The sequence below is a fragment of the Labeo rohita genome, chromosome 8 (genome assembly GCF_022985175.1).
Source record: "Labeo rohita strain BAU-BD-2019 chromosome 8, IGBB_LRoh.1.0, whole genome shotgun sequence".
Taxonomy (NCBI): domain Eukaryota; kingdom Metazoa; phylum Chordata; class Actinopteri; order Cypriniformes; family Cyprinidae; genus Labeo; species Labeo rohita.
Window position 1 is genome coordinate 27,602,445 of NC_066876.1, and position 24,890 is coordinate 27,627,334.

At 34.9% G+C, this 24,890-nt stretch overlaps 2 protein-coding genes across 3 annotated transcripts; one reads left to right on the plus strand and one right to left on the minus strand.

Moving 5' to 3' along the window:
- Positions 1-130: 130 nt before the first annotated feature.
- On the minus strand, positions 131-8,838 carry slc5a5 (solute carrier family 5 member 5). Of its 2 annotated transcripts, none has more exons than XM_051116744.1 (16): positions 8,730-8,838; positions 8,124-8,544; positions 7,451-7,516; positions 6,742-6,793; positions 6,163-6,230; positions 5,862-6,016; positions 5,330-5,470; positions 5,030-5,159; positions 4,805-4,893; positions 4,602-4,714; positions 2,575-2,645; positions 2,393-2,479; positions 2,108-2,301; positions 1,918-1,984; positions 1,728-1,813; positions 131-933 (listed from the first exon to the last, which is right to left on the minus strand). In XM_051116744.1, coding segments are annotated over exons 2-16 (1,674 nt in total). In that variant the 5' UTR covers positions 8,478-8,544; positions 8,730-8,838; the 3' UTR covers positions 131-932. The 2 variants fall into 2 exon arrangements, with proteins under 2 accessions (XP_050972701.1, XP_050972698.1); XM_051116741.1 differs by having other exon boundaries at positions 1,890-1,984; positions 8,730-8,834.
- Positions 8,839-12,637: 3,799 nt separating this feature from the next.
- Positions 12,638-24,544, plus strand: ccdc124 (coiled-coil domain containing 124). Its single transcript, XM_051116764.1, has 5 exons — positions 12,638-12,792; positions 13,678-13,849; positions 18,720-18,903; positions 20,937-21,042; positions 23,592-24,544. The coding sequence occupies exons 2-5, from the start codon at positions 13,691-13,693 to the stop codon at positions 23,791-23,793; spliced, it is 651 nt and encodes a 216-aa protein (XP_050972721.1). The 5' UTR covers positions 12,638-12,792; positions 13,678-13,690; the 3' UTR covers positions 23,794-24,544.
- The last annotated feature ends 346 nt before the right edge of the window (positions 24,545-24,890 follow it).

Genomic DNA, 24,890 nt, shown 5'->3' on the forward strand with positions numbered 1-24,890 from the left:
CCTGCAGAGAAAAACTGAGCTGGTTTTCTTCCGTTTGGCCTGATACAACCAAGTGCCAGATGAAACTTTCATTTTAACAGTTTTCATCAGAAAGTATTACGTCCACCTGATAGTAGTGTTGACATTTCAGTTTATTGTGAATGTGACAGGGGCTCTCCGTCATTCAGCAGCTTATCTATGTCATACTGACAGTAATATTAAAAATATGCATGAATTATACAGCCGTTGGTTTAATACATTGAAACTGAAACATGATTGTATAATGAAATGCGTTGTTATTATTGTGGGTAGTGTAGTGCACTTAATCATCTCAGGCTACATATTTCCTTAATTAGTTTTGGCTAATGATCATACATACTTTCTTGTAGGATAATACAGAAGATATCATAGTGATATATCTCTATTAAAAGCATTTAGTTAATTAAACTACTTTCATGTGACTTTAGTGTGTGTGCTGATGCTCTCCTCTTCTTGGCTAGGAATGAAAGTGAACTGACGTACAGGTGCGACACAGGTGTATGATGAACAGAAACGTACTGTGCATTTTTGTACTACGGAAGAAGGCACTATTGTTTAATAGGTCAAGAAATCATCTTTTGAATCAGGTGGTGATGGTCAGGTATTCAGTAATACCAACCAAATCAGTATGGCCTTGACAGTTTTAATATGCGGGACTGTGCAGAATGTACTTTGCATGATGTTAAATAGTAAAGCTGTGTCTTTTAACATTTCATTGTACAGATGTTGTCCTACAAGAAGTCATTTCAATTTTAATTAAAGCAATACTTCTTAAAGACTTTTCTGATTTTACAAAGCCAGTCCTGCACCTGTCTAAATGTCACCTTTGTTTAGTAAAACATCTTGTTTATCAGCAGTGGCAAAAAGTTCTTTTTGACTGAGAAGGATTTCAGTGGGATTGTTTGTAGTTTCGTTCTGTAGAGACAAGAAAATGATTTCAGCAGTGTTTATTATTTTAACTAAAATGTAATATAAATATTGAATGAAAAGTTAAAGTACTAAAATTACTACTGAAGTACTTAAATAACTGGAGAAAACAAAATTACATATATATATATATATATATATATATATATATATAATTTTTTTCAGTTGTAATTTTAGTTTTAATTTAAATAAAAAATTAAATTAAAATGAAAAAAGTTAAAAAATAATATACAAAAAAGCTAATTTAAAACTTAATATAAACAATAAATACAATAATAATGACAAAGTATAAAAGGACAAAGTATAAAAATAAAAGCTCATTTAAAAAAACTTTTAAAAAATGTAATTAGAAATATTGCTTTTTCAACTAAAAAAATGTAAATAAGTTGAAGTACTAAAATACAACTGAAATAAAAAATAAATATTTAAAATATTTAAAAACAAAAACTCATCAAAGTGAAAATATAAAGTCCATTTAATATATATGTAAAATTATTATAATATGTATATATTTGTGTGTGTGTATGTGTGTGGTGTGTGTGTACATATATATATATATATATATATATATATATATATATATGTAAAGTACACAACAAAATAAAAAAAAAAACATTAAAATAAAAACTTTTACTCATTAAAGCAATTTAAAATTTAAAATGCTATAATTGTATTTAAATAATGCTAAAATAACACTTGATTTTAGGTGGTAAGAACAGGGCTGTAAAAAAAAGTAAATTAATGAAAATATATAAAAGTAAATATACTACCACGAAACTTACCAAGATATGACAAGATGCACTGCATGTCTTTTGTTCCAAGTTCCAGCGTAACAAACCAGGACTGATAGAATCCTTCTTGGTGGGTCCTGTAGTATTTCAACATTTTAAAAGTAAAGTAGTAAGAACTGTTGACAATAGTGCAATAGTGTGAGTTTTTCTCACCTGTAATGTAGCTAACCACCACACCTACCAGCACGACTGCACTAGTTGACAGGGCTCCAAAGTACAGGTAGGATATTGCATAGATGTTTTGAAGGCTGTATGAATTTAATATATATATATAAAAAATTGGGCTATAGTGAAACACATTCTAGTCACAGAGCAATGAAATAATACAAAGGTTTGGTCATTATAAAATGTGATACATATTTGACTCTCACCTATAATCCTGAGAAACTGAGGATGCCAAGATAGATGATTTAGCGGCTATCGTGGTGTTGTTGAGCGTTGCATTACAGTGACCAGTACTAGTGGGTAAAACACCCATAGTTTGTGGTGTAGGAGGATAAATTGTGCTTCCAACAGCAAGCCATAGAGACAGACAGAACCCCACAGCCACACCTGAGAACACCCCCTATAGAAGATGTGAGAAATATTACACCATGATTCTTCCAGTGGAGCAATAGAATAATATATGGTTGACTGTGATGTGTATGGAGTCTTACTGGTTTATTTGTGGCTGGAACAAACATGCCCAGCACAAACGCTCCCAGCAGTGGACCGTTCACTACACCCATGACTGTGAACGAACCCTGAGGGTATCAGAGAAAAGACTGGTTAGAGCTCTGACATACGGACTGAAAAACAACCTGCTTAAAATCAATTATTCCAGTAGTTCATATTGTACCTGAAGGACTCCCCAGTCCAGCAGGGAAGAGAGCGCAGCCATCGTAATGCAGCCAAGCCCGTACAACAGTGCTGTTTTACACAAGCCAACAAAGTATAATGGAATTAGTTGTCACTGTAGTATATATATATTTATACAACAGCTCTTTCTTGTCCTCAAATCTGATTGGCTGAGAGGAGTGCGATACTCTAGCGATATCGGAACTCCAACCGTTTCACTGTTTTTATCACCGTGCTTGTAATATTTCTCACAGCAAGTGTCTTGGTGGACGCCCAAATCGACTATGATTTTATAAATAATACAGTTTTTGTCTCACAGAAGATAATGTCTATTTAAAAAATGTGCATCAGTGTTTTCGAAGATGTGAGCTCCAGGGGTGTCAGCGGTCGTTCAGCGCTCATGAACCCGCCAAGAGCAGCTTTACCTCGGACAGATCTTCTGGAGTCAGATCTTCTGACTCTGATGTCTCTATAGTGGTTAAACATGAGATATAATTCATTTTGGGTAAATCTAACGGGCAGTCTTTAGTCTCATTAATCTGTTATTTGTTCCAGAGCAAATAGTTTTGGCTGAGGGCAGAGTCTTATCACGCCACCTTTATGATTGCTGTTGTTGTTTATTAAATATTATTGTTCAATAAATAATATTTTATATAAACAATAGTAGTATTTAATAACATTATTTAGTATTGGGAAACAGTGTGTGTGTTCATGATGGTGATTTTGGTTACATTAATTCGCCATCGATGGCGACAGGACACTGTTTTTATGAGCGAGTCAGCAAGAAAGACGTGTATCGAAAAAGACTGAATTGTTGTAAACAAGGAAGTTATTTTTACTTTCAACAACACGTTGTAAGATGCAGCCAAGAAATGCACTGAGCAGTGCTGTCATCGGAAATCACCCTTAACAAATGAAAGGATAGTAGGACAGAGATATCGCTTTCCTGAGCGGACATTCAAACTAAGCTTTTAATGCAGTAATACAATAGCTTTCAGTGAAGCAACTTAACATTCCTTCGTTACTAGTTCTAAAGTGACAGTTTCAAAGTAGTAACAGAGGCTTGGGTTTAGCTGTTAAACTGTCAACTTTAGATTTGAATCTGTGGCAGAAGGAAGTAGTTCCGGACAAAAGAGGGTTGTTGTTTCTTATGTATTTATACACTTGTGCCATTGTCCCTGGTGGTCTAGTGGTTAGGATTTGGCGCTCTCATCGTCTCACTGTGATTTATATATACCGTATATTTACCATATCGCATGGCTACGAGTGTGATATTGCATTTATACAATACATATATATATATATACACTACCGTTTAAAAGTTTGGGGTCAGTAAGACTTGTAATAGTCTTTAAAGAAGTCTATTATGCTCATCAAGGCTGCATTTATTTGATTAAAAATATAGAAAAAAAAACAGTAATATTGCAAAATGTTTTTACAATATAAAATAATGATTTTTATATTGACTTTAAAATAGAATTTATTCCTGTGATGAAAAGCTGAATTTTTATCAGCTGTTACTCCAGTCTTAAGTGTCACATGATCCTTCAGAAATCATTCTAATATGCAGATTTATTATTAGAATGATCAATGTTGGATAATATCAACAGTTGTGCTGCCAAATATTTTTGGAACCTGTGATTTTTTTCAGGATTCTTTCATGAATAACAAGTTTAAAAAGTACAGTGTTTATTCAAAATATAAATATTTTATAACAATGTAAATTATTTATTATTAACTTTTAATAAACTTTTAATTATTAACTTAATACATCCTTGGTGAATAAAAGTATTAATTTCTTAAAAAAAAAAAAAAGAAAAAAAAAAAGAAACAATAAAAATGTACTGACCCCAAACTTTTGAACGGTAGTGTATATATATATATATATATATTCATATTTATATTTATATACATGTGCAATATCAATACATCAATATACCAATATATCTTTGGGAATGTGTCATCTATTTAAGACACTAATGTTTACTTGCACAACAGGAAAGAATGAGAAGTTGTTTTTGACCCTACATAATGACTTGGAAAGCAAGAGTTGTTTTCTCTGTGAAACTCTAATTAGCCACGGCTTCATTACATCCTCCATAGTTACTGCTGCCATGGCGTTAATGCTGGTGGAGACAGTACTGTGGAAACAGAAGCGGGTGGTTTACTCCATTTGTAAGCGTTAGTGTAGTAAACAACACCTCACTGAAGCTTGTGATAGTTTCAAGCACCTTAAAGTTCCACTGTAGGCACAGGCTAGAAAAAGACCTGGGAAGCCTGGGCGATTACGGAAAATGTCCAAAACCAGGTATGGCATGTACTGTAAAAAAAATAAAGATAAAAAGACAGTTGAGTTGCTTAAAAGGACTATTTCACTGAAAAATTGGAATTTGGTGAAAAATGTAATAGTTATTAAAATTGTAGGTATAGATAATGCTGTTCATGCATTCATTTACCTGGTCAGGTGCAGATATTTTGCCAGACTTAAGTGGGTCACAGCTGCCGTATAAAGCAAACATCACAATGCCACATGTGGCTGCACTGCTCACAATCAAACACAGACCCACCTGATTAACCAGCAGCGCTCTGCAGCACAAGAGTGACACTTAGTGGATTTCTATCTTACTGAGTGGCAACAGAAAATATGTGAGAGTTCTTCTAACCATAACTATATGTTATCATTATTAGGAGAAGTTTAATTATAAACAAAACTTAGAAAATTGAAAAAAGACAATTTTATTGATTTATTCTCTCACAGTTGAGCTTGTTTCTCAGTCCTGCATGATATGTAACGCTGTACTTGAGCTTGATTGGCTCCGTACATGGATAACCAGACCATAGTGCCACCCACTGTTAAAGTCCAGAATGAGTAGCGCCTCTGAGGGTCTATGTTAAAACTAACAAACATACAGAGAATGAGCAATATAACAACCATTTTAATTAATTTGAGAACTTGAGGATTATATCACCCCAGAATTAAAATGTCCTCACACCATGTCATCCAAGATGTTAATGTCTATGTTTCTTCGGTCGAAAAGAAAAACGTTTTTTGAGGAAAACATTCCAGGATTTTTGTCCATATAGTGGACTTCAATGGGGATCAGCGGGTCGAAAGTCCAAATTGAACAATCCTGGAATGTTCTTCCTCAAGAAACATAATTTCTTATCAACTGAAGAAAGAAAGACATGAACATCTTGGATGACATGGGGTGAGTAAACAATCAGGAAATTTTAATTCTGGAACTAATGCTTTAACAGATTTCAAAATGATTTTGATATTGTTTATACTCATTAAAATTGATGCGGGATCCATTGTTGGCGATCTCCAAAACTCTGGCAGGCCCTCCTGCCAAAATGGTGCCCTGAATGAAGACCGCAATGAACCCAGAGAGCATGACTACAATCTGAAACACATCTGTCCAGATTACAGCCTTCATACCACCCTGCAGGAAAATAAAACATTATGTTAACAAACAAATATTTGCATGGTCATATCGCAAATTGTAACATGCTTTGGACAACTAGTTTTTTTTTTTTTTTTTTTTTTTTTTTTTTTTTCATTAATCAGTTCTGGCAAGAACTGCCTTACCACTGTTGTGTAAAATGTGCAGATGAGTCCAGTTGAGAAGAGAGATGCCCACATATTTAGGCCTGTGGCTTGATTTAGAAAAAAAGGTTGACGAGAATAAGTGCAAAAGCATAACTTCAAACCACTTATACTGATGAAATGAGAAAAAAAAAAGAAGAAGAAGTCAGTCTATTTCTATGGAAGCCCATTTCCAATACTGAATAAAAAAAAAAAAAAAAAAAGGTAATTGTGGCTTATCTCACAATGCTGACCTCTTTCTAGTAATTGCGAGTTTACATCTCAGAATTCTGAGAAACAGAATTCATATCAGTCTTTTTTTTTCCCCTCAAAACTGGACTTCACAATTGCAAGTTTATATATCACAATTCTTAGAAATTGTCGAACAGATTTGTGAGATACAAACTCGTATTTGCGAGAAAATCAGTCATTTCTGACTTTTTCATAATTGTGAGTTTATATCACACAATTCTGAGAAAAAAGGTCAGAATTGTGAGTTGTGAGATAACAAGTGGCAATAACTTTTTTCTTTTTACACTTTTTATTCAGTGGCGAGAACTGACTTCCATACATTTCACTAACCCTGATTTAAGATGACTGCTGGAGCAAAAATCACTATTCCAGTGTAGAGGAGCTACAGGAAGAACCAAACAATGTTAGCATTATGTATCCATTAAACACAAATCTAAAATATGTAAAACACATTAAAAAAATATGAAAATGCAAATATTCAAAGCTTTATTGATCAGTATTCTACATTTACATTTTATGGTATTGTTTTAATATTACTAAAATAGTAATATTATTTATTTCCATTTTAAGGGCACCTATTATACCCCTTTTTACAAAATGTATTATAAACCTCAGGTGTCCCCAGAATGTGTCTGTGAAGTTTCAGCTCAAAATACCCCACAGATAATTTATTATATAATTTTGAAAATGCCTATTTTGAGTGGAAGCAGAAACAGTGCTGTGCTATTTTAGCTCATATCTCAGATCGTTGCCGAAAAGCATGTGTTTGCAAAAGCATCTAATGGCTGTGTCAGTCAACTATAGTGGGTGGGGCTGGTACAGTGTGATGTCACACATTACAGATTCTGTGATCAGTAAGCTATGAGACATGGTTTATGGTTTATAGAGATTTAAAAAAAGAAGCAGGTGGATTTTTATCATTATGGGGTGGCTGTGTACACACACTGCCAACACACATTTATATTCAATCAACATGTAAAAGTGAGTTTTGCATAATAGGTACCCTTTAATATTTGATGATATAATTCATTTATCTTACCGTGGCTACAATGAACTGCAAACTTCCCAGGAGCTGCATCCCTCTGCCAAACCTCATTCCTAAATACTGACACACAGTTACATTTATTAGAACCTGGTGTTTTCACACACACACACACGCACACGCACACACACACACACACGGTGAGGTCCAAAAGTATATGCAAAATCACATGCTTAGTAATGGACATACTAGAGAAAATTAAAAATTGTACTTGGACCCTACTGTATCAGAGTTATTATAGTAAAATAAAACAAAAGCCATAACAAATCTGTTACTTGAAACAAAATAAAATATAAAAATAATGTTATTTCAGCTAATTGGCATCATAATATTTCCCATCTTCATTTTAACTCTACAAATTAACTAAAATTAGAAGTACTAAAATTAAAATAATATTCAAAAAATTATATTTACTATATAATATTATTTACTAGATAATATTTACTAATTAACTCTACTAAAATTAACTAATTAAACTAAAATTAATAGAAACTACTGACACAGAAAAGTATAATAAAATAGAATATATTTATGTATATATTATATTATAAAATGACAAAAACAAATATACGTTAATTTACTGTATGTATATACACACACACACACATATATATATATGCATTTATATAGAATTATATAGCAAAACTAAAAAAGAAAAAAATATCCAAACCTGACTTGAACTGGTGATTTTGAGCCGATAAAACACAGGAACGAACAGAACTGCAACGATGAGGGAGTTGAGCGCTTGTCCCAGACACATAAAGAGAAACTTAAAACCATATAAATATGCCTCTGATGGCACACCGAGAACTTGGACAGCTGACATGAAGCTGGCACAGAGCGACAGTCCGACCGGTACAGCAGAGAAACTCCTTCCTCCTGTGAAGAAGCTGTCCACGTTAGAGCGATCCGTGCTCTTCCTCAGAGACTGGAATAGCCCGATGGCCACCGACACCCCCAGCATAGCAGCAAACACTGCATAGTCCACCAGAGAGAAGCCCGGTCTGTCAGAGTCTGAAGCCATAGTGCTGTCTGTTTAGACTCAGTCAGAGCCTAAATGAGTGGAGTCCTTCTCTTCAAGAGGCTTTCAGCTGTAACAACAAACCCAGAAGTCACAATGCATTCTCAATCAGCCCCCTGTTATGTTCTCTTGACTTTGAGACACTGGGGCTAAAGCAGTGCACAGTGTCATTTAAGGTAAGAGCAGATGAACTGATTGAGTTCAAAACAAGATGTAGCAATTTATATTTTTACTCAATATTTAAAAACTACTTACCCTTAACCAACACAAAAACCTGGAACAAAGGGTTTATGGGTGTTTGAAAAGACCAAATTCCACAGGCCAGTGCATTATCAACTCATACAGGACAGAAAACAAAATTGGTTTAAAGATATGGTCACTATCACTGACCAGTGTGGCAAAAGAGTGAGTGAGCATTATTTCAAGTAGAGGTGGATTTATTTTTCTTGGCTGATGATTTGAATAATCAAAGACAGTTTGTGGGGAGGGGAATTCGGAATTACAGTATATGAAGGGAGGAGTATGTTGTGATTGACATACCAGAGGCAGAGTCATTCGACACCACAGATTCTTGTATATGTATGTATGTGTGTGTGTACATGATTTTGAGGTAAATGTGTTCAAAAGTCTTAAAAATCTGTAAGTAACTTTAAGGAACATCACTCCCGAACACATTTTCTTTCTGCAGTTAACCATACTTTCTTGGGAGTTATTCCATAACATTTAGTTTTTTGTTTTTTGTTTTTTGTTTTTTATGTGTACAGCCGTTCAGAACTGTGCTAGCTAACCATGTGCTGATTAGCATCTAATCTAAAATTTTAAATTGTCACTACCGAAACATTTGGAGGAGTTTCAGTAGTGACATTGATTTTTTTGGGGTGTTAATCCAGAAATGTGTCACTGCTGAAACAGTCACGACCAAAACATTTTTTGGAGTTTCGGTAGTGACATTATTGATTTTCTGGGTGTTATTCTATAAATTTGTCACTACTAAAACAGTTACAACCAAAACATGTCATCATTGTTTCGGTAGTGACAAAACGGGAATACTTATTGGGGGGAAATTAGCAAAATTTTAGAGTTATGCAAATGTTTTGTATTTTAGTAAGTTGTACACTTTTAAAAATAAAGGTGCTTAAAAGGTTCTTTACAGTGATGGCGTAGAAGAGCCATTTTTGGTTCCACGAAGAACCATTCAGTCAAAGGTTCTTTAAAGAATCATCTCTTTCTGACCTTTTTATAATCTGAAGAACCTTCTTTCACCACAAAGAACCTTTTGTGAAGCAGAAAGGTTCTTCAGATGTTAAAGGTTCTTTATGGAACCATTTAAACATGGCATTCTATGGCATCGTGAAGCACCTTTATTTTTAAGAGTGTACAGTGTTTTTTAGTATGCAAGTTCAAATTCTGTAATGTAATGAATTAAGGTCACTACTGAAACGTGGGATATTTTGTCAGAAATAAAGTATGAATTATCAGCCAAGATGTTATGATAGTGTTTGGTTCAATGTTGAAACTAATAAATCCTTATGTTTGAAATCGTTATGATCAACTTTTTGCCTTTTTCACTAAGAAAATTTTAAAATAAAATAAAAACAAATTCATAAATCACACTTGAAATATTATTAAGAATGTATTTATTATTAATTTACCTCTAAAATTTTGAACTTGCAATGTACATAGACAGAAAATCTGAAAAGGTCCATATAACCCTTCTAATTAAAGTATATATTACAGTGTTTTGGTAGTGACAAATTTGGGGAGAGGACAAATATTCAAAAAATATCTGAAAATACAATATAAGAATTAACTGTGTGAATACTAGAAATGTAGCTTGGATATTTTACATTTTGCATACATTTTTACAATTTTGGGGAAAGGACACTTTTTTCCAAGACATTTCCAACTCTGAATTTGGACCAATTCTGTAGAATGGCCCACATATATATTAGCATTTTATTTTTAGGTGTAGCCTACTATTTAAAAAAAAATACTATTTGTGTAATTACTATTAGTGCATTTAAATAATAATAATAATAATAATAATATATGAATTTTAATCAAACCTATTTTTGCGGGTTGCGGCACGTATATGCGCTGCCGAGTGAAGCGCGTCAGTTAATGAAATGTCACAGTTTTCCATTGTGCGTTGAAAACGGTAGCACAAATCATAGATTTATGCTTCAGTGGAATGGAAATCTTACACAGTACAGTTAGTTGATGTGAAAAGATGATCGTGCATAAACAGCTGTCAATCATGTCGCTACGCAAATGAGCGGTCTGAACTTATTTACACAGCGCATAAATATACACTGGGATCTAAAGTCTGAGATCAAATTTCACGTTTAAAACCTGTTATTGTTCTACTTAAAATGAACATTGTTTTTTTTTTAATATAAATGAAATAATAAATACGAAAAAAAATCAATATTTGAGATTTTGTACTATTTCTAGGTCACTAAATAAAGTAGATATGTGACTATAAAAAATTCCACTGCAGCACAAGATTGAAACATTTTCAAATAATGCTGGTTAACAAGTTCTAAAATCTTGAAATTTAAATAACATTTGTTTTGCTCATAATGTAATTAGGAATAAAATAAAGTTAAAAAAATGTAAAAGAAAAGAAAAAAGTATGTTAAATGCAATTGCATTGTTAATTCTATTAAAAATAAGTACATTAAAACAGAAAAGAATCCCAATACTGCATGTGCAGAAATTTCATTTGAAAACAAATATTTCAGTAAGACTTTGTGGACCAATCATAAAGACCTTTTGACACGCCTATTACATTTATCTACTTGGGACTTTTGGCCCCCACTCAGGGGAGTGTGGCTTTGCCACCCTTGCCGAGACCCAAGGCAGAGTACGGGATCGCAGTGGAGTGGGAGCGAAGCGAGGACAGGAGCAGCGCGATTCTGAGTTTGAAGTTTTCTGAAGGTCGGAGAGTTTCATCCGCTGCACTAGCGCTCCATCACGAGTACGATCAAATGCCAACAGCCCATAAATAAAAAAACTGCATTTCAGCAAGAATTCACACAATAAAAAACATCGGCTATAGCTTGACGGTAGCCTGTGGAACACTCAAATTAGGAAAAATGTTGTGGAGTTTATGAAGTCGGTGATGGGCAGGTGTGGAAAATTATAGTTTAAAAGAGAATTATACTGCATCTTAATAGGCCTAACGTTAATGACTGTGTAAATGCACATCTTAAATAGTTTATTGTACAGGTAGTATAGCTAAACTGGTGCTCCCTATGTTTGTAGCAAATGCACGCACATACAGATAAGTGATTTATCAAAATAGCTTTTTTGAAAAATTATGGCAATTGTTTTTTGTGTTTTTAAAGTAATTAAAACCCACAACACGTTGCACAGGCTGATAAAATAATGATTAAATGCTTGCTTCCACGACACATGGTTGAGCCACAGAACAGTAGCCTATTTATTGGTTCTTAGAAAATGACAAAAAATGAAAGCAGAGACTTTGTTTCATACCAAAAGTAACCTGCCCTGTCTGTTCTAAGTGTCCTCTTTGCTCCGCTATGAATGCTATGACTTGTCGGACGTAATAACGGTAACCACGGGGGCGAAGGATCAATTATATAGGTCTTTTTGAAGGGTCAATTATTCTTTTAGTGATTTTTTATTTTTATTTTAACTTTCTACTGAGCTGCAGCTGTCCGACGTCATTAATGTTGTCAGTCCTGAAAATGCAACTGCACTAATGCATATTTTGATTTTAAACTTTTAATTTTATTTTTAATTTATTTAAACTAATATTAAAATTAAATTGGAAATGATATTTTGCACAATTAAAGCAAGAGATTGCTGCATGCCTGCATATCGCGTTAGACTAGGCTAGCTTATTCTATTTTAGGCTATTATTATAGCAGCTGTCAAGTATGTTTCATTGTTTCCCCTTAAAATCGGTATACATTTATATACAGTATATAAAGCTACAACCGGTTTTACGAGGCAAGCCTCGTTGCCACCCCTCATCTGCCCCCACGTTGCAATCCTAAGTAGGCTGTAAAATCTTGGACACGCTTTTGGCCCCACTGTTTACTGGTTAAGGAGTAAATAGGCTGATATCATTGTATCTAGGTGGTATCGTGTAGTATCCTATATATTTCGATTTTTCCGTAGCCTACTTGTTGACAAAACGGACCATGGGCAAGTCTAAAGCATGCGGTTGTCTGCTTACCGCATGCATGACCGTCGAGCCTCCAGGTGGCGCTAAATGAAACTCTGCAACTGTGTCGCGGGGGCTTGAGAAGAAGGGCGAACAACACCCAGCGGGCTGGCGCAGGAAAAGGTAGGCGCTATTACATTATACACTAGATTCGGTACCTAAATAATACTTCGAATAATAAAATGAGATGTTTAAGACGTTCCCCTCTACATTTGCTTTAATTGTTCAAATGACAGTATCCGATACAAGCTTGAACGTTGATACTGTCACTCTCTGAAAGCAGAGTGATTAGCAAAAATGCTAACGAGAATGTTTCTGAAACGAAAAAGTAGAATTAAAATGTTGCTACAGCTCCAGAACTTTTCATTTTAACACTTTATTTGAGGAAATATAGAGAACTGAATCTTGTAGCCACGAGTCAAACGATAACCGTGCTGTCAAAACTAGGAAAACCAACATCAGGTGTGAATTTGTGTATTATATTTATGGATAGACATACATACACGCAATTACAGTCATGCTGTCATTACTAAAGTTTGTCTGTCTAGATAAATAGGTAGATATACATACATATAGACAGTTTTCAGTTGATATCACATGTTTCTTTCTTTTTGCTTGCGGCTGGAAGAAAAGCAGCAACTGTTTCTGAATTTAATTCTTTTTTTGGAAGTACTCTTTTTTTTGGGTTTAACTCTCTCCAGTAATACCAGATTATGTTAATACTGTGAGAACAAGGGCATTCTAAATTCCTTAATTCTTTCTGTTACTTGAGGTTTGTGTTTTACTCTGAAATGTGTTACTTATGCACATACATTTCTTGAACACTGTGTATCAGATGCCCAAAATATAGAGAGCCCAGTAAGATAGTGTTATATAAAAATTATGACTCAGCCTCAGGCCTTTCTCCTATTAGAATTTGTTAATGCACTACACATTCGTGTTCTATGTGATCTCAGATGATATTATAACACTCGTAGTATGGTCATCACCTCAATCTTACCTCCGCAGGGAAGTCCCAGGAATGCCGAAGAAATTCCAGGGTGAGAATTCCAAATCGGCCACCGCGAGGGCCCGGAAGGCCGAGGCCAAAGCTGTCGCTGATGCACGCAAACAGAAGGAGCTGGAGGACGCACTCTGGCAAGAGACCGACAAACATGTCATGAAGAAAGAGCAGAGGAGGGTAGGAGTTCTTGTTTTTCAAACTTGCGTCCTTAAGAGCATGGAAAGTGATCTGTTGTCAGGGTCAAATGATAAGAGAGTTCCAGCAGACCTTTGATATATGTCATGAAATGTACTATTACTGTGATTAGATTTTTGTCTTCAGCGTCCACAGCTAATTGACAGTACATTCTGTGAAATCAGAAGAGAAATCCTTGAGTATGGAGTGTAAACACAAGGTGGCAGTAAAGTTCTTTCTTTCTACAGATCAGTTCCTTCATTCCATTTGAAAAAAAGAAATTGACAGTGAAATTGTCCTAATAGTACTTGGTGAAAGATTGCCATCTGTTAGAAGCCAAAGGAAAATCACATAATGACAAAGCTAATTGGCTGATGGCACCATAAGACTAACGGCACTATTCACCTGAGACTGTCCTGGACTGTGGTGTCTGGTAAATAAAAAAAATTGGTCACTGTAAAATATCTATTATGAAATAATAAAATATTATACATCTATGCATACATATACACTACCAATCAAAAGTTTTTGAACAGTGAGATTTATATTTTTTTTAAAGTCTCTTCTGCTCACCAAGCCTGCATTTATTTATTCCAAACTACAGTAAAACAGTAAAATTTTGAAATATTTTTATTATTTAAAATAACTGTTTTATTCTTTATTCTTCTATTTGAATATATTTTAAAATGTAATTTATTCCTGTGATTTCAAAGCAGATTTTTAGCATCATTACTCCAGTCTCATGATCCTTCAGAAACCATTCTAATATTATGATTTGCTGCTCAGAAAATGTTTATTATAATTATTATGTCAAAAACCGTAGAATTTTTTCATGTTTCTTTGATGACTAAAAAGTTCATAAGAACAGCATTTATGTGAAATAGACATCACTTTTGATCAATTTAAAGCATCCTTGCTAAATAAAATTATTAATTCTATAATTTAAATTTCTTTCCCATAAAAAAAACAAACTCACATTCTGACTCCAAGTATAGTGTATAATGTTACAAAAAATATTTTAGATAAATGCTGATCTTTGGATCTTTCTATTCATCAAATAATTCTGAAAAGATGTTTTAAATATTGATAATAACAATAATAATAATAATAATAATAAATGTTTCTTGAACAGCAAATCAGCATATTAGAAGGATTTCTGAAGGATCATGTGACACTGAAGACTGGAGTAATGATGCTGAAAATTTAGATAGGTGAGCAAAAGAGTCTTTTTAAAAAAAACATTAAAAATCTTACTGTTCAAAAACATTTGACTAGATAGTATACAAAAAAAATGTAACAATTTAAAATGCGTATGCGCGCAAAGACTGCATTTGTTTGATCAAAAATACAGTAAAAGCAATATAAATATGTAAAATGAAACATAACTGTTGTCTATTTTAAAATAAAATTTATTAATGTGATGGCAAAGCTAAATTTTGAGCAGCCATTGCTTAATGGCTTACTTAGTGTCACATGTGTCACATGACCCTTCAGAAATTATTCTAATATGCTGATTTGGTGCACCAAAATCTTATCATCAGTGCTACAAATAGGTTAGCTGTTTAATGTTTTTGTGGAAAATGTGATACTTTTTTATTCAGGATCCTTTAATGAATAGAAATTTCAAAAGTATGGCATTTATTTAAAAAAGAAATCTTTTGTGACATTATAAGTGCATTTATTGCTTTTGATCTATTTAATGCATCCATGCTGAATAAAAGTATTAATTTTATTTTAAATGTAATTTTTGTTTTAAAATTTTTACTTAAATTGTTTTAAATGTATTTATTTTTTTGTAATAAAAAAATTAAATGCCAGTGTTTATCACTTGAAGAAAGACAACACAGCATCAAAACAGAAAGATGTTAACCAGACAAATTTGCCCATTGGTCCTAGCTGACATGATGATATGGAAATGTTTTTGAGTTCTGTACTAAATGTACAGAAAATGTATTCCCTCCGCGCCTATGTTTTCCTTGATATGTTGTCTAACATTCCCACCGTTGGCTGCTAATCTTGTATCTAAATGACACAGCTGTCTTCCTCGCTAAAGCTGCAGACATGTGAGTCTGAGTAGCACACAATAGATTAATACATTGCAAGTCAGGTTTAGGGTTGCTCAGGAAATGAGGTCCCCAAGAAACAAACGAAAGCCGAAGCCGACTGGGTTAAAGTAACACCGTCACGCAAGTTCTGATATCCTCTATCAATTATGCCGCATATTGATGAGTATTCGTTGTCAGTAATGGAGCTTGATTTCGAAATTAGGCCTGGATGAGGTCCATTGGTGTATGTGTTGACTGATATGCAGTGATTGGCTGATTATTATGTCTACTACGCTATTTTATGCCAAGTTCAGTGTCAGCAGACCAGATTGCAACTGTACTACATGTAATAAAGGTTTAGAGTGAAAGAAAATGTTAACTGCAGTGTTGTAATGCATGGATATTCTTAAAGCAATAGTTTACACAAAATAAAATAATATTTAACAGTTAATAACAAATTAAACAATTTCAGTACCATTAAAGTCGGTATGATGCAATGCAGCTGGCAAATACACTACCAGTCAGAAGTTTTTAAACAGTAAGTTTTTAATGTTTTTTTTTTTTTTTGAAAGAAGTGTCTTCTGCTCACCAAGCCTGCATTTATTTGATCCAAAGTACAGCAAAAACAGTAACATTTTGAAATATTTTTACTGTTTTCTATCTGAATATATTTTAAAATGTAATTTATTCCTGTGATTTCAAAGCTGAATTTTTAGCATCATTACTCCAGTCACATGATCCTTTAGAATCATTCTAATATTCTGATTTGCTGCTCGTTTAATGCGTTTACTATAAATGAAAGTATTAATTTCTATCATTTCTTTCCTATATATATATATATATATATATATATGGTGTAGTGTGTATAAAAAGCTTTTTATTTCAGATAAATGCTGATCTTTTGATCTTTCTATTCATCAAAGAATCCAGAAAAGAAAATTTATGCAACTGTTTTAAATATTGGTGATAATTATAAAAAATGTTTCTTGAACAGCAAATCATATTAGAGTGATTTCTGAAGGATCATGTGACACTGAAAACTGGAGTAATGATGCTGAAAGTGTAGCTCTGTTCACAGCAATAAATTACATTTTAAAATATATTCATATTAAAAGCAGTTATTTTAAATAGTAAAAATAATAATAAAAATATTTTTGCTGTACTTTGGATCAAATAAATGCAGGCTTGGTGAGCAGAAGAGGCGTCTTTAAAAAACATTAAAATCTTCAAAAACTTTTGACTGGTAGTGTATGTTGAAGGAGTAGTTCACCCAAAAATAAAAATATTTTGGCATCATTTACTTACCTTCATCTCATTCCAAACCCGTATGGCTTTTTTTTCTATGGAGCACAAAAGAAGATATTCTGACAAATGTCTCAGTTTTTTTTGTCCATGCAGTACATCAACTGGGTTTGATGTTGTTTTGGACCCTGTTGACAAAAATCCCCCCCAAAATATCTGCTCTTTGTTCTGCAGACAGAAAAACAGTCATACAGGTTTGGAATGACATGAAGGTGAGTAAATGAAGCCAGAAAATTTTTATTTTTGGATGAACTACACATTTGCAAGCGCACTGCATCACATTGACACAGTTCTCGCATTAATTTTTGTTAAAGTGACAATCTCCCCAAAAATGAAAATCATCTTCATTTACTCACCCTCATGTTGTTCTAAACCTGTCTGACTTTCTTTCTTCTGTGCAATGTAAAAAGATATTTAAAAGTATTTTTGTCACCAAACAGTTTTGGCTTCCATTGGCTTCCATCATATGGGGAAAAAGTGCAATAGAAGTCAGTGGAAACTGAGACTGGTTACCAGTATTCTCTAAAAAAATACCTTTTTGTGTGTATTTCACAGAAAAAATAAATCCATACAGGTTTGGAACGACATGAGGGTGAGTAAATAATGACAAATTTCATTTCTTTAGATGTTACTGGCAAAGTACCATATAATTATATTTCTTGTATCAAAACTCATTTATTTTGGTAGTCTAAATATTTGAAAGGTCTCTGGTGGCCTTTGGTGCCTTTTCTGCCTCTCCGGCTTCCTTCTGCGTCTGTTTCATATATTATTGAGCCGGTGTTGGCATATGTAGTGAACGTCCGCAACGCTGGCACGGTGTGCCAGTCTACTTGGTAAGGCGCTCTGGTAAAGAGCTCCTCACACCCTGTTCCTTTCCTCCTGTTTCCTCCCATCGCTGCCATCTGATCCCCGGCGGCCTATCAGACCCACGCTGCTGTTATCCTACTGCAACCATTCTGCTAATTATACCTCATGTCACCGAGGCTGCTGTGTGTGTTCAAGCAAGCTCACCTGCACTGGAAACACACTGATTTATCCTTTACATCTTCTGAAGATCAGCCAGCGTCTGAGAAGCGTAGATCAGGCTCGGCGAATATAATTTATCACTGGTAGATATGTGAGAATGTCAAGAGAGAGGAGCGTATCTTGGTTTGCTCTTGAGTGCGGCCTGCCGTGCGGCTTATCTGTGTCACGCGAATGACATTTCAGCCTCTGCTCGACATCTGAAGGTGTCATCTCATTATGCGTATCTCCTTACTGTTGTGTCACCATTTCTGCGGATGTTATCAACAGGAAGGTGGCTGGGTGGTTAGGATGTGGACAGTTAAGACCATGTCTGATCCTAGTAACCATTACTTACCCGCCGCGCTGACACAGAGTGACTCTGAGCGCGCAGGAGGCATCTCTAATTTCTTTACTCTGCTCCACAGTTTACACTTACATTTGCTTAATGACCGTCAGGCTGCCTCGATAACATCAGTCCAGTTGTAATTTAAAAGAGTGTGTGTGTGTGTGTGTGTGTACAGGATGATAAGGAGAAAAAGCGTTTGGAGGCTCTGGAGAGGAAGAGAGAAAACCAAAGGCTCTTAGAGGAAGAAGATGCTAGGATAAAGGGTAAACAGACAAAAGAAGCCCCCAGTAAAGTGACTCGAGCCCAGATTGAAGAGAACCTACAAAGCGTCCAAAATGTTAAGGAAACCAAGGAAAAAGGTAAGGCCATATCCAATCCACTGACTTGGAGGTAGAGTGCTGCCTACGTGGGCAATATGGGGATGTTCACAAGACCTTATAAGTGACTGTTGAATGCTATACACAGGTAGCAACACTATGTGTCACAAAAAGCTGAAGCCCTGATACTAATAAGCATAAAAACACATTTTTTTACAAATGTGACCCTGGACCACAAAACCAGTCATAAGTAGCATGGCTATATTTGTTGCAATAGCCACAACACATTGTATAGGTTAAAATTAATAAAACGTTTTTGTTTTTTTTTGTTCATAAAAAATCATTACGATATTAATTAAAGATCATGTTCAGTGAAGATATTTATTACATTTCCTACTGTAAATATATCAAAACTTAATTTTTGTTTATTAGTATGCATTGCTAAGAACTTAATATGGACAACTTTAAAGGTGATTTTCTTCAATATTTTGATTTTTTTGCACCCTCAGATTCCAGATTTTCAAATAGGTGTATCTTGACCAAATATTGTCCTATCCTAACAAACCATACATCAATGGAAAGCTTATTTATTCACTTTTGGATGATACATAAATGTCAGTTTCAAAAATTTGACCCTTATGACTGGTTTTGTGAATGTTTTATTTTTATACTGTTTGTCACCCTATATTATTCCGATCATTAGGGTTAGTTCACCCAAAATTTAAATTCTGTCATTAATTACTTACCCTCATGTCGTTCTGAACCCATAAGACCATGTTCATTTTTAGAACACAAATTAAGATATTTTTAATAAATTCTGAAAACTTTCTGACAGCAGCGTAACTACCACTTTCAGGGCTCGGAAAAGTAGAAAGGACATTATTAAAAAAAGTCTATGTGACATCAGTGATTCAACCTCAGTTTTATTAAGCTACGCGAATATATTTTGTGTGCAAAGAAAACAAAAATAACAACTTTGTTCAACAATTTCTTCTGTTCCGTGTCAGTCTTTGATGGGTGTTCACGAGAGTACTGTGACACATGCCAACACAAGCCTGTCATTTTTCCCCAGAAGATCGAAGAAGTTATTATTTTTGGATTTAAAAATTACCTAGTCAAAAAAAAAAAAATGAGAAGCATGCATTGGGGAATTGTTCACATTGTAATATTTGCATTTTGAAAATAAATGAAGTTTTAGCTCAAAATACACTACAGATCATTTTTTATAGCTTGTTAACTTGGCACTTTTAGGGTGTGAGCCAAAATGCGGTGTTTTTGTGCTTGTCCCTTTAAATGCAAATGAGCTTGTGCTCCTGAAGAAAAGGGGTGGAGCTTCAAGACCTCATGTTCCCATGCTGGCTTTTGCAAATAAACAACATTCCACTATTAGTACAAGCCTGTTACAGCAAGATCTTTACAGAAAACATACTCGGTTTAAAACTCAGTCATCTGATTGTACTGTACATAATAAATGCATATTTATGAATTACATAGACGAGGTGCATGGCACTATAAAAATAACTCATGGTGCCATCGTGTGCTATCACAAACTTTATAAGCCCCACTTGTGGTTATGAGCTCGACAAATTCCAGTCGACTTCACATTGCTTTCATATGCAGTTTTTAACTACCACATTCCTATTTACGATTATTCTGGTAGCATGTGAAGGCAACATCAGTGAAAACAGGCAACATCTCATTTCCGCAATAACCAGCGCAAATTACAGCCTGCTTTAAGATATGCTTTTTTGGGGGTGTTAAATAATGGTGCAAATACCCGTGAATTGACGAAAATCACGTATCGCCCATAACTTTAGAGATTGAAAGGGAAACTCCTACAAATGCATATTCAGTGAGGTAAGTTGCAAAAATAACTGTCCATGCCTTTTCAGCGCTAATTTCCCACTGTGTCTTTAGTGAATCCTGAAAGTAAACTTTAACGCCAAATGAGAGCTTGCGCTGGCGCAAGCCAATAGTAAATCTGGCCCTAAGCGTACAAGTGTCCTTGTTTTGTTGTGCTGAATAGGCCTTTTCAGTTTCCTCATTTAGTGTCATTTATCCTTTTGAATCTACAGACAAAAGCCACTTGGAGATGCCGCTTGAGGAGAACGTCAATCGGATAGTTCCAGAAGAAGGCACGGTGGAGGCCCGAACCATTGAGGATGCCATTGCAGTTCTGAGGTATCCTGTTCTCTGGAGGAAAAAAAAAAAAAAAACCTTTTTGGAGATTGTTCTACATTTATAGGAGTCACAATTCTCAGATGGTTGTGTTCTTAAATGCTGTTCTTCCAGCACTTGCCAGAAGTCCTTATTGAAAGGTTTTATCAAAAAGTGATAAAAGTATTAAATATCTGAAAGGGTACAACAAGAAACCTAATAATTATCATTTTAGATGCCTTGAATTTTAAAAATGGAAAATAGAATTCATAACGCGTCTAATGTGATTATTAAACTTCAAAAGCCTATGATTTAATTAATAAATCTAAGTGCTGCACATTCAAAGTCAAAATGTGGCGCTGTAGCACATTCTACAGGCTCGCATTTTCAGAGCAGTTTGCAATCAGTTAATACCTACCATTTATTTATTTATGTATTTACATAAGCGATTGCTTGTGATGTACTGTTGATGAATTATGGCCATGTTTTTATATTGTAATGTGATGTAGATGGATGCAAGAGCTTTTTAAATGAGCAGCTGGAAGTATAATGCATAGACATTTCGAAAGGGTCCCAGTGTATTTTGGGATTGTTTTATAATTAAAAGTCCCACGTAAATATAATTTTAAAAAATTGCATTTTTATGGTTATTGATTACAAAATAAACTCTGTCTGGCATGTAATTCAATGTAAACCCTTATGACTTTTCTCTTGGTCACCCTGTCACAAGAAGGAAAGGCTAAGAACGTCACTTAACACTTTCACTATATCCACCTTTTTCCTCAACGCAAAAGTAAGTCTATGTGTGAGACTTCTGGTTCGTTATCTGCTATAGGGAAATAATGAGAAGAGTAACAATGCAGTAAATGCTAAAACTGTTTGCACTACAGAATTAGTACTGACATAAATAAGATATTTCACATAAAAGATGTTTACAAATAGTCCACAAGAGAAAATAATAAATGACCCCGTTCAAAAGGTTACATCACAGCTGTGTTTTTTTTTAATGTGATGGTTGTTCATGAGTCCCTTGTTTGTCCTGAACAGTTAAACTGCCCGCTGTTTCTCAGAAAAATCCTTCAGGTCCCACAAATTCTTTGGTTTCCTAGCATTTTGGAAATGTTGAACCCTTTCCAACAATGACTATATGATTTTGACATCCATCTTTTCACACTGAGGACAACTGAGGGACTCATATGCAACTATTACAGAAGGTTCAAACACTCACTGATGCTCCAGAAGGAAAAACCATGCATTAAAGGAGAACTCCTCTTCCAGAACAACAATTTACAGATAATTTACTCACCCCCTTGTCATCCAAGATGTTCACGACTTTCTGTCTTCAGTCTTAAAGAAATTATGGTTTTTGAGGAAAACATTTCAGGATTTTTCTCCATATAATGGACTTCATTGTTGCCCCGATTTTGAACTTCCAAAATGTAGTTTAAATGCAGCTTCAGTGGGCTCTAAATGATCCTAGCCGAGGAAGAAGTTTCTTAGCGAAACGATCTGTTTTTTTTTTTGTTTTTTTTTGAAAAATAAACATTTGTATACTTTTTAAGCACAAAAGCTTGTGTTGCACAGGCTCTGGGATGCGCGTCCACGATGCTACGAATTAGTAATGGGTCATTCTTGAACGATTCTTTCATTTTGAACGGATCTTTAATGTGACTCGGGAAGAACAAGTCATCTCAGGGAGTGATTCGTTCTGTCGCGCATGCGCAACATCCTATTAGGTTCTGTACTGGAATTACTTCACCTGTTTCGAGTCTTCGGGTTTTTCGAGTTCATCTTATGGGGCTGTCATGTGATGAACAAATGACTGAAACCCGAAAACTTGTCAGATAAGAGGTGAGGTGAGCTAATCATAGACTAAAGACTCATTCAATTCATCTTTTCTGTTTCTTATAGCATTATAGTTTTGTCTTGTTTGTAGTGTGATCAACGTTTGTGTAAGCAGTAGATGTGTTAGGGAGTAACATGTAACATTGTAATTATATTTTGCTAAAATGAACGAAATTACAAAAAAAAAAAAAGATTTGTTCATTTTGCTGAACGAGACTCAAAGGTCCGAGTCGGTAAAATGATCCGAACTTCCCATCACTACTACGAATCACGTGTAAGTTCATCGTCTGTGCATGGCGAAAAACTCTATCTTAATTTTTCCTACAACTTGAGGAGGACATCGTTGTACCTCTTTCTTAGTCTTTGCGCGTTCGCTTTGTAAACACTGGGTCTGTAGTTTCGCCTACATTCCGCGTGACCTTTCGGCGTGATTCAGTAGTACGTAGTGTCGTGAACGCGCATCCCAGAGCCTGTGCTACAGTAGCTTTTGTGCTAAAAAAGTATTAAAAAAATTATTTTCTGAAAAAATGACCGATCGTTTTGCTAGATAAGACCCTTCTTCCTCAGCTGGGATCATTTAGAGCCCTTTGAAGCTGCAAATGACCACACCCACTTTTACAGGAAGAAAAAAGTGGATTTGATTTGGCTAGTATTGGCAGAATGATCTGTTTATTGCCTTTTTTTAAAGCTAGATGTCATTCTACATTTGGTTCATGCTTGTTTTTCAGCACTAAGGAAGATTTGGATCGACACCCTGAGCGTCGCATGAAAGCCGCCTACACTGCATTTGAAGAAGCAAACATGGCACGCCTTAAAATGGAGAACCCCAATATGCGACTTTCCCAGCTAAAACAACAGCTCAAGAAGGAGTGGACGAAATCTCCGGAAAACCCGCTCAACCAGCGTGTGGCCTCCTACAACTCCAAGTAAACCACCACAAATGGCACTTAAAGACTGACCCTCGACGCAGATCCTAACAAATACAAAAAGCCACCACGATTAAATTTGGACACACAAAATTTACACATGAACTGCTGATCTATTCACACCCCTCACCTCGTATGTGAGCTCACAGACAAACTTGGATTATTTAACTAATTATTCAATAAATGTCTGATGATGTATGAACAGCATACAACTAATTTGCTTATCTGCTAGGCAATGGCCTCTCAAGAGCTGCTGGGAAGTTTCTAGGTTTGGTTTCGAGTGAACGCAGAGTGGATTCTCAACTAGCACATGTCTCCTCCACATAACATGTTTTACTGCTGTGTTGAGTTCATTTATTAATGTCTTCATCTAATATGCGGAACATGAGCTGGAGTGTGGTTAACCTGAGGCAAGTTTTTATTTTTTATATTTAGTGTCTGTGTGATGATCATTAGGGTTCAGCTTCTGGTTTGATATTTATGGAGAAGAGATCTGATAATTGCTCTAAATTAAGATGATGTGGATAGAGATTTGTTTGCTTGCTTGATCTTACATAGCTCTTTGTTTTGAAAATGCACTTTGGACCTCGTATGGAACGATGTCTCCACGTCCCAAAGGCGAGTGGACTAATACACACGTGTCAAGCGCTGCGAACACACTCTGGGCTGTGCTTCGCATCTGTGGAAGAGAACAAACGCTCTCAGTTGCTCTTGGAAAAAAAATCTAATAAAAAGGAAGGAAGAAACAGCTATTATTACATTTGCTGATGTTTTTCTTTAAAAGAAATGGCCCCATATGATGGAAGGCAGATGTAGCTTCAGTTTTTGGTCTCTCGTTTTATTTATTTTTCAGAAAGTTGGTGTCTGCTTTTACTAACCCGTTCATTCCTCCTTTGCAAATATTGTAGTGTTGACTGCATTTGTCAAGCTGAACTCAACCCTGATACCCAAGTTATGGTAGGAAAAAACATTAAAACACACGTTTCCTCAAAGCTGAGGAATTGAGAACCGCAAAACAACATTTGGTCACAAACATTCATTTGTGATCCTGGACCACAAAACAAGTCTTAAGTAGTACGGGTATATTTGTAGCAATAGCCA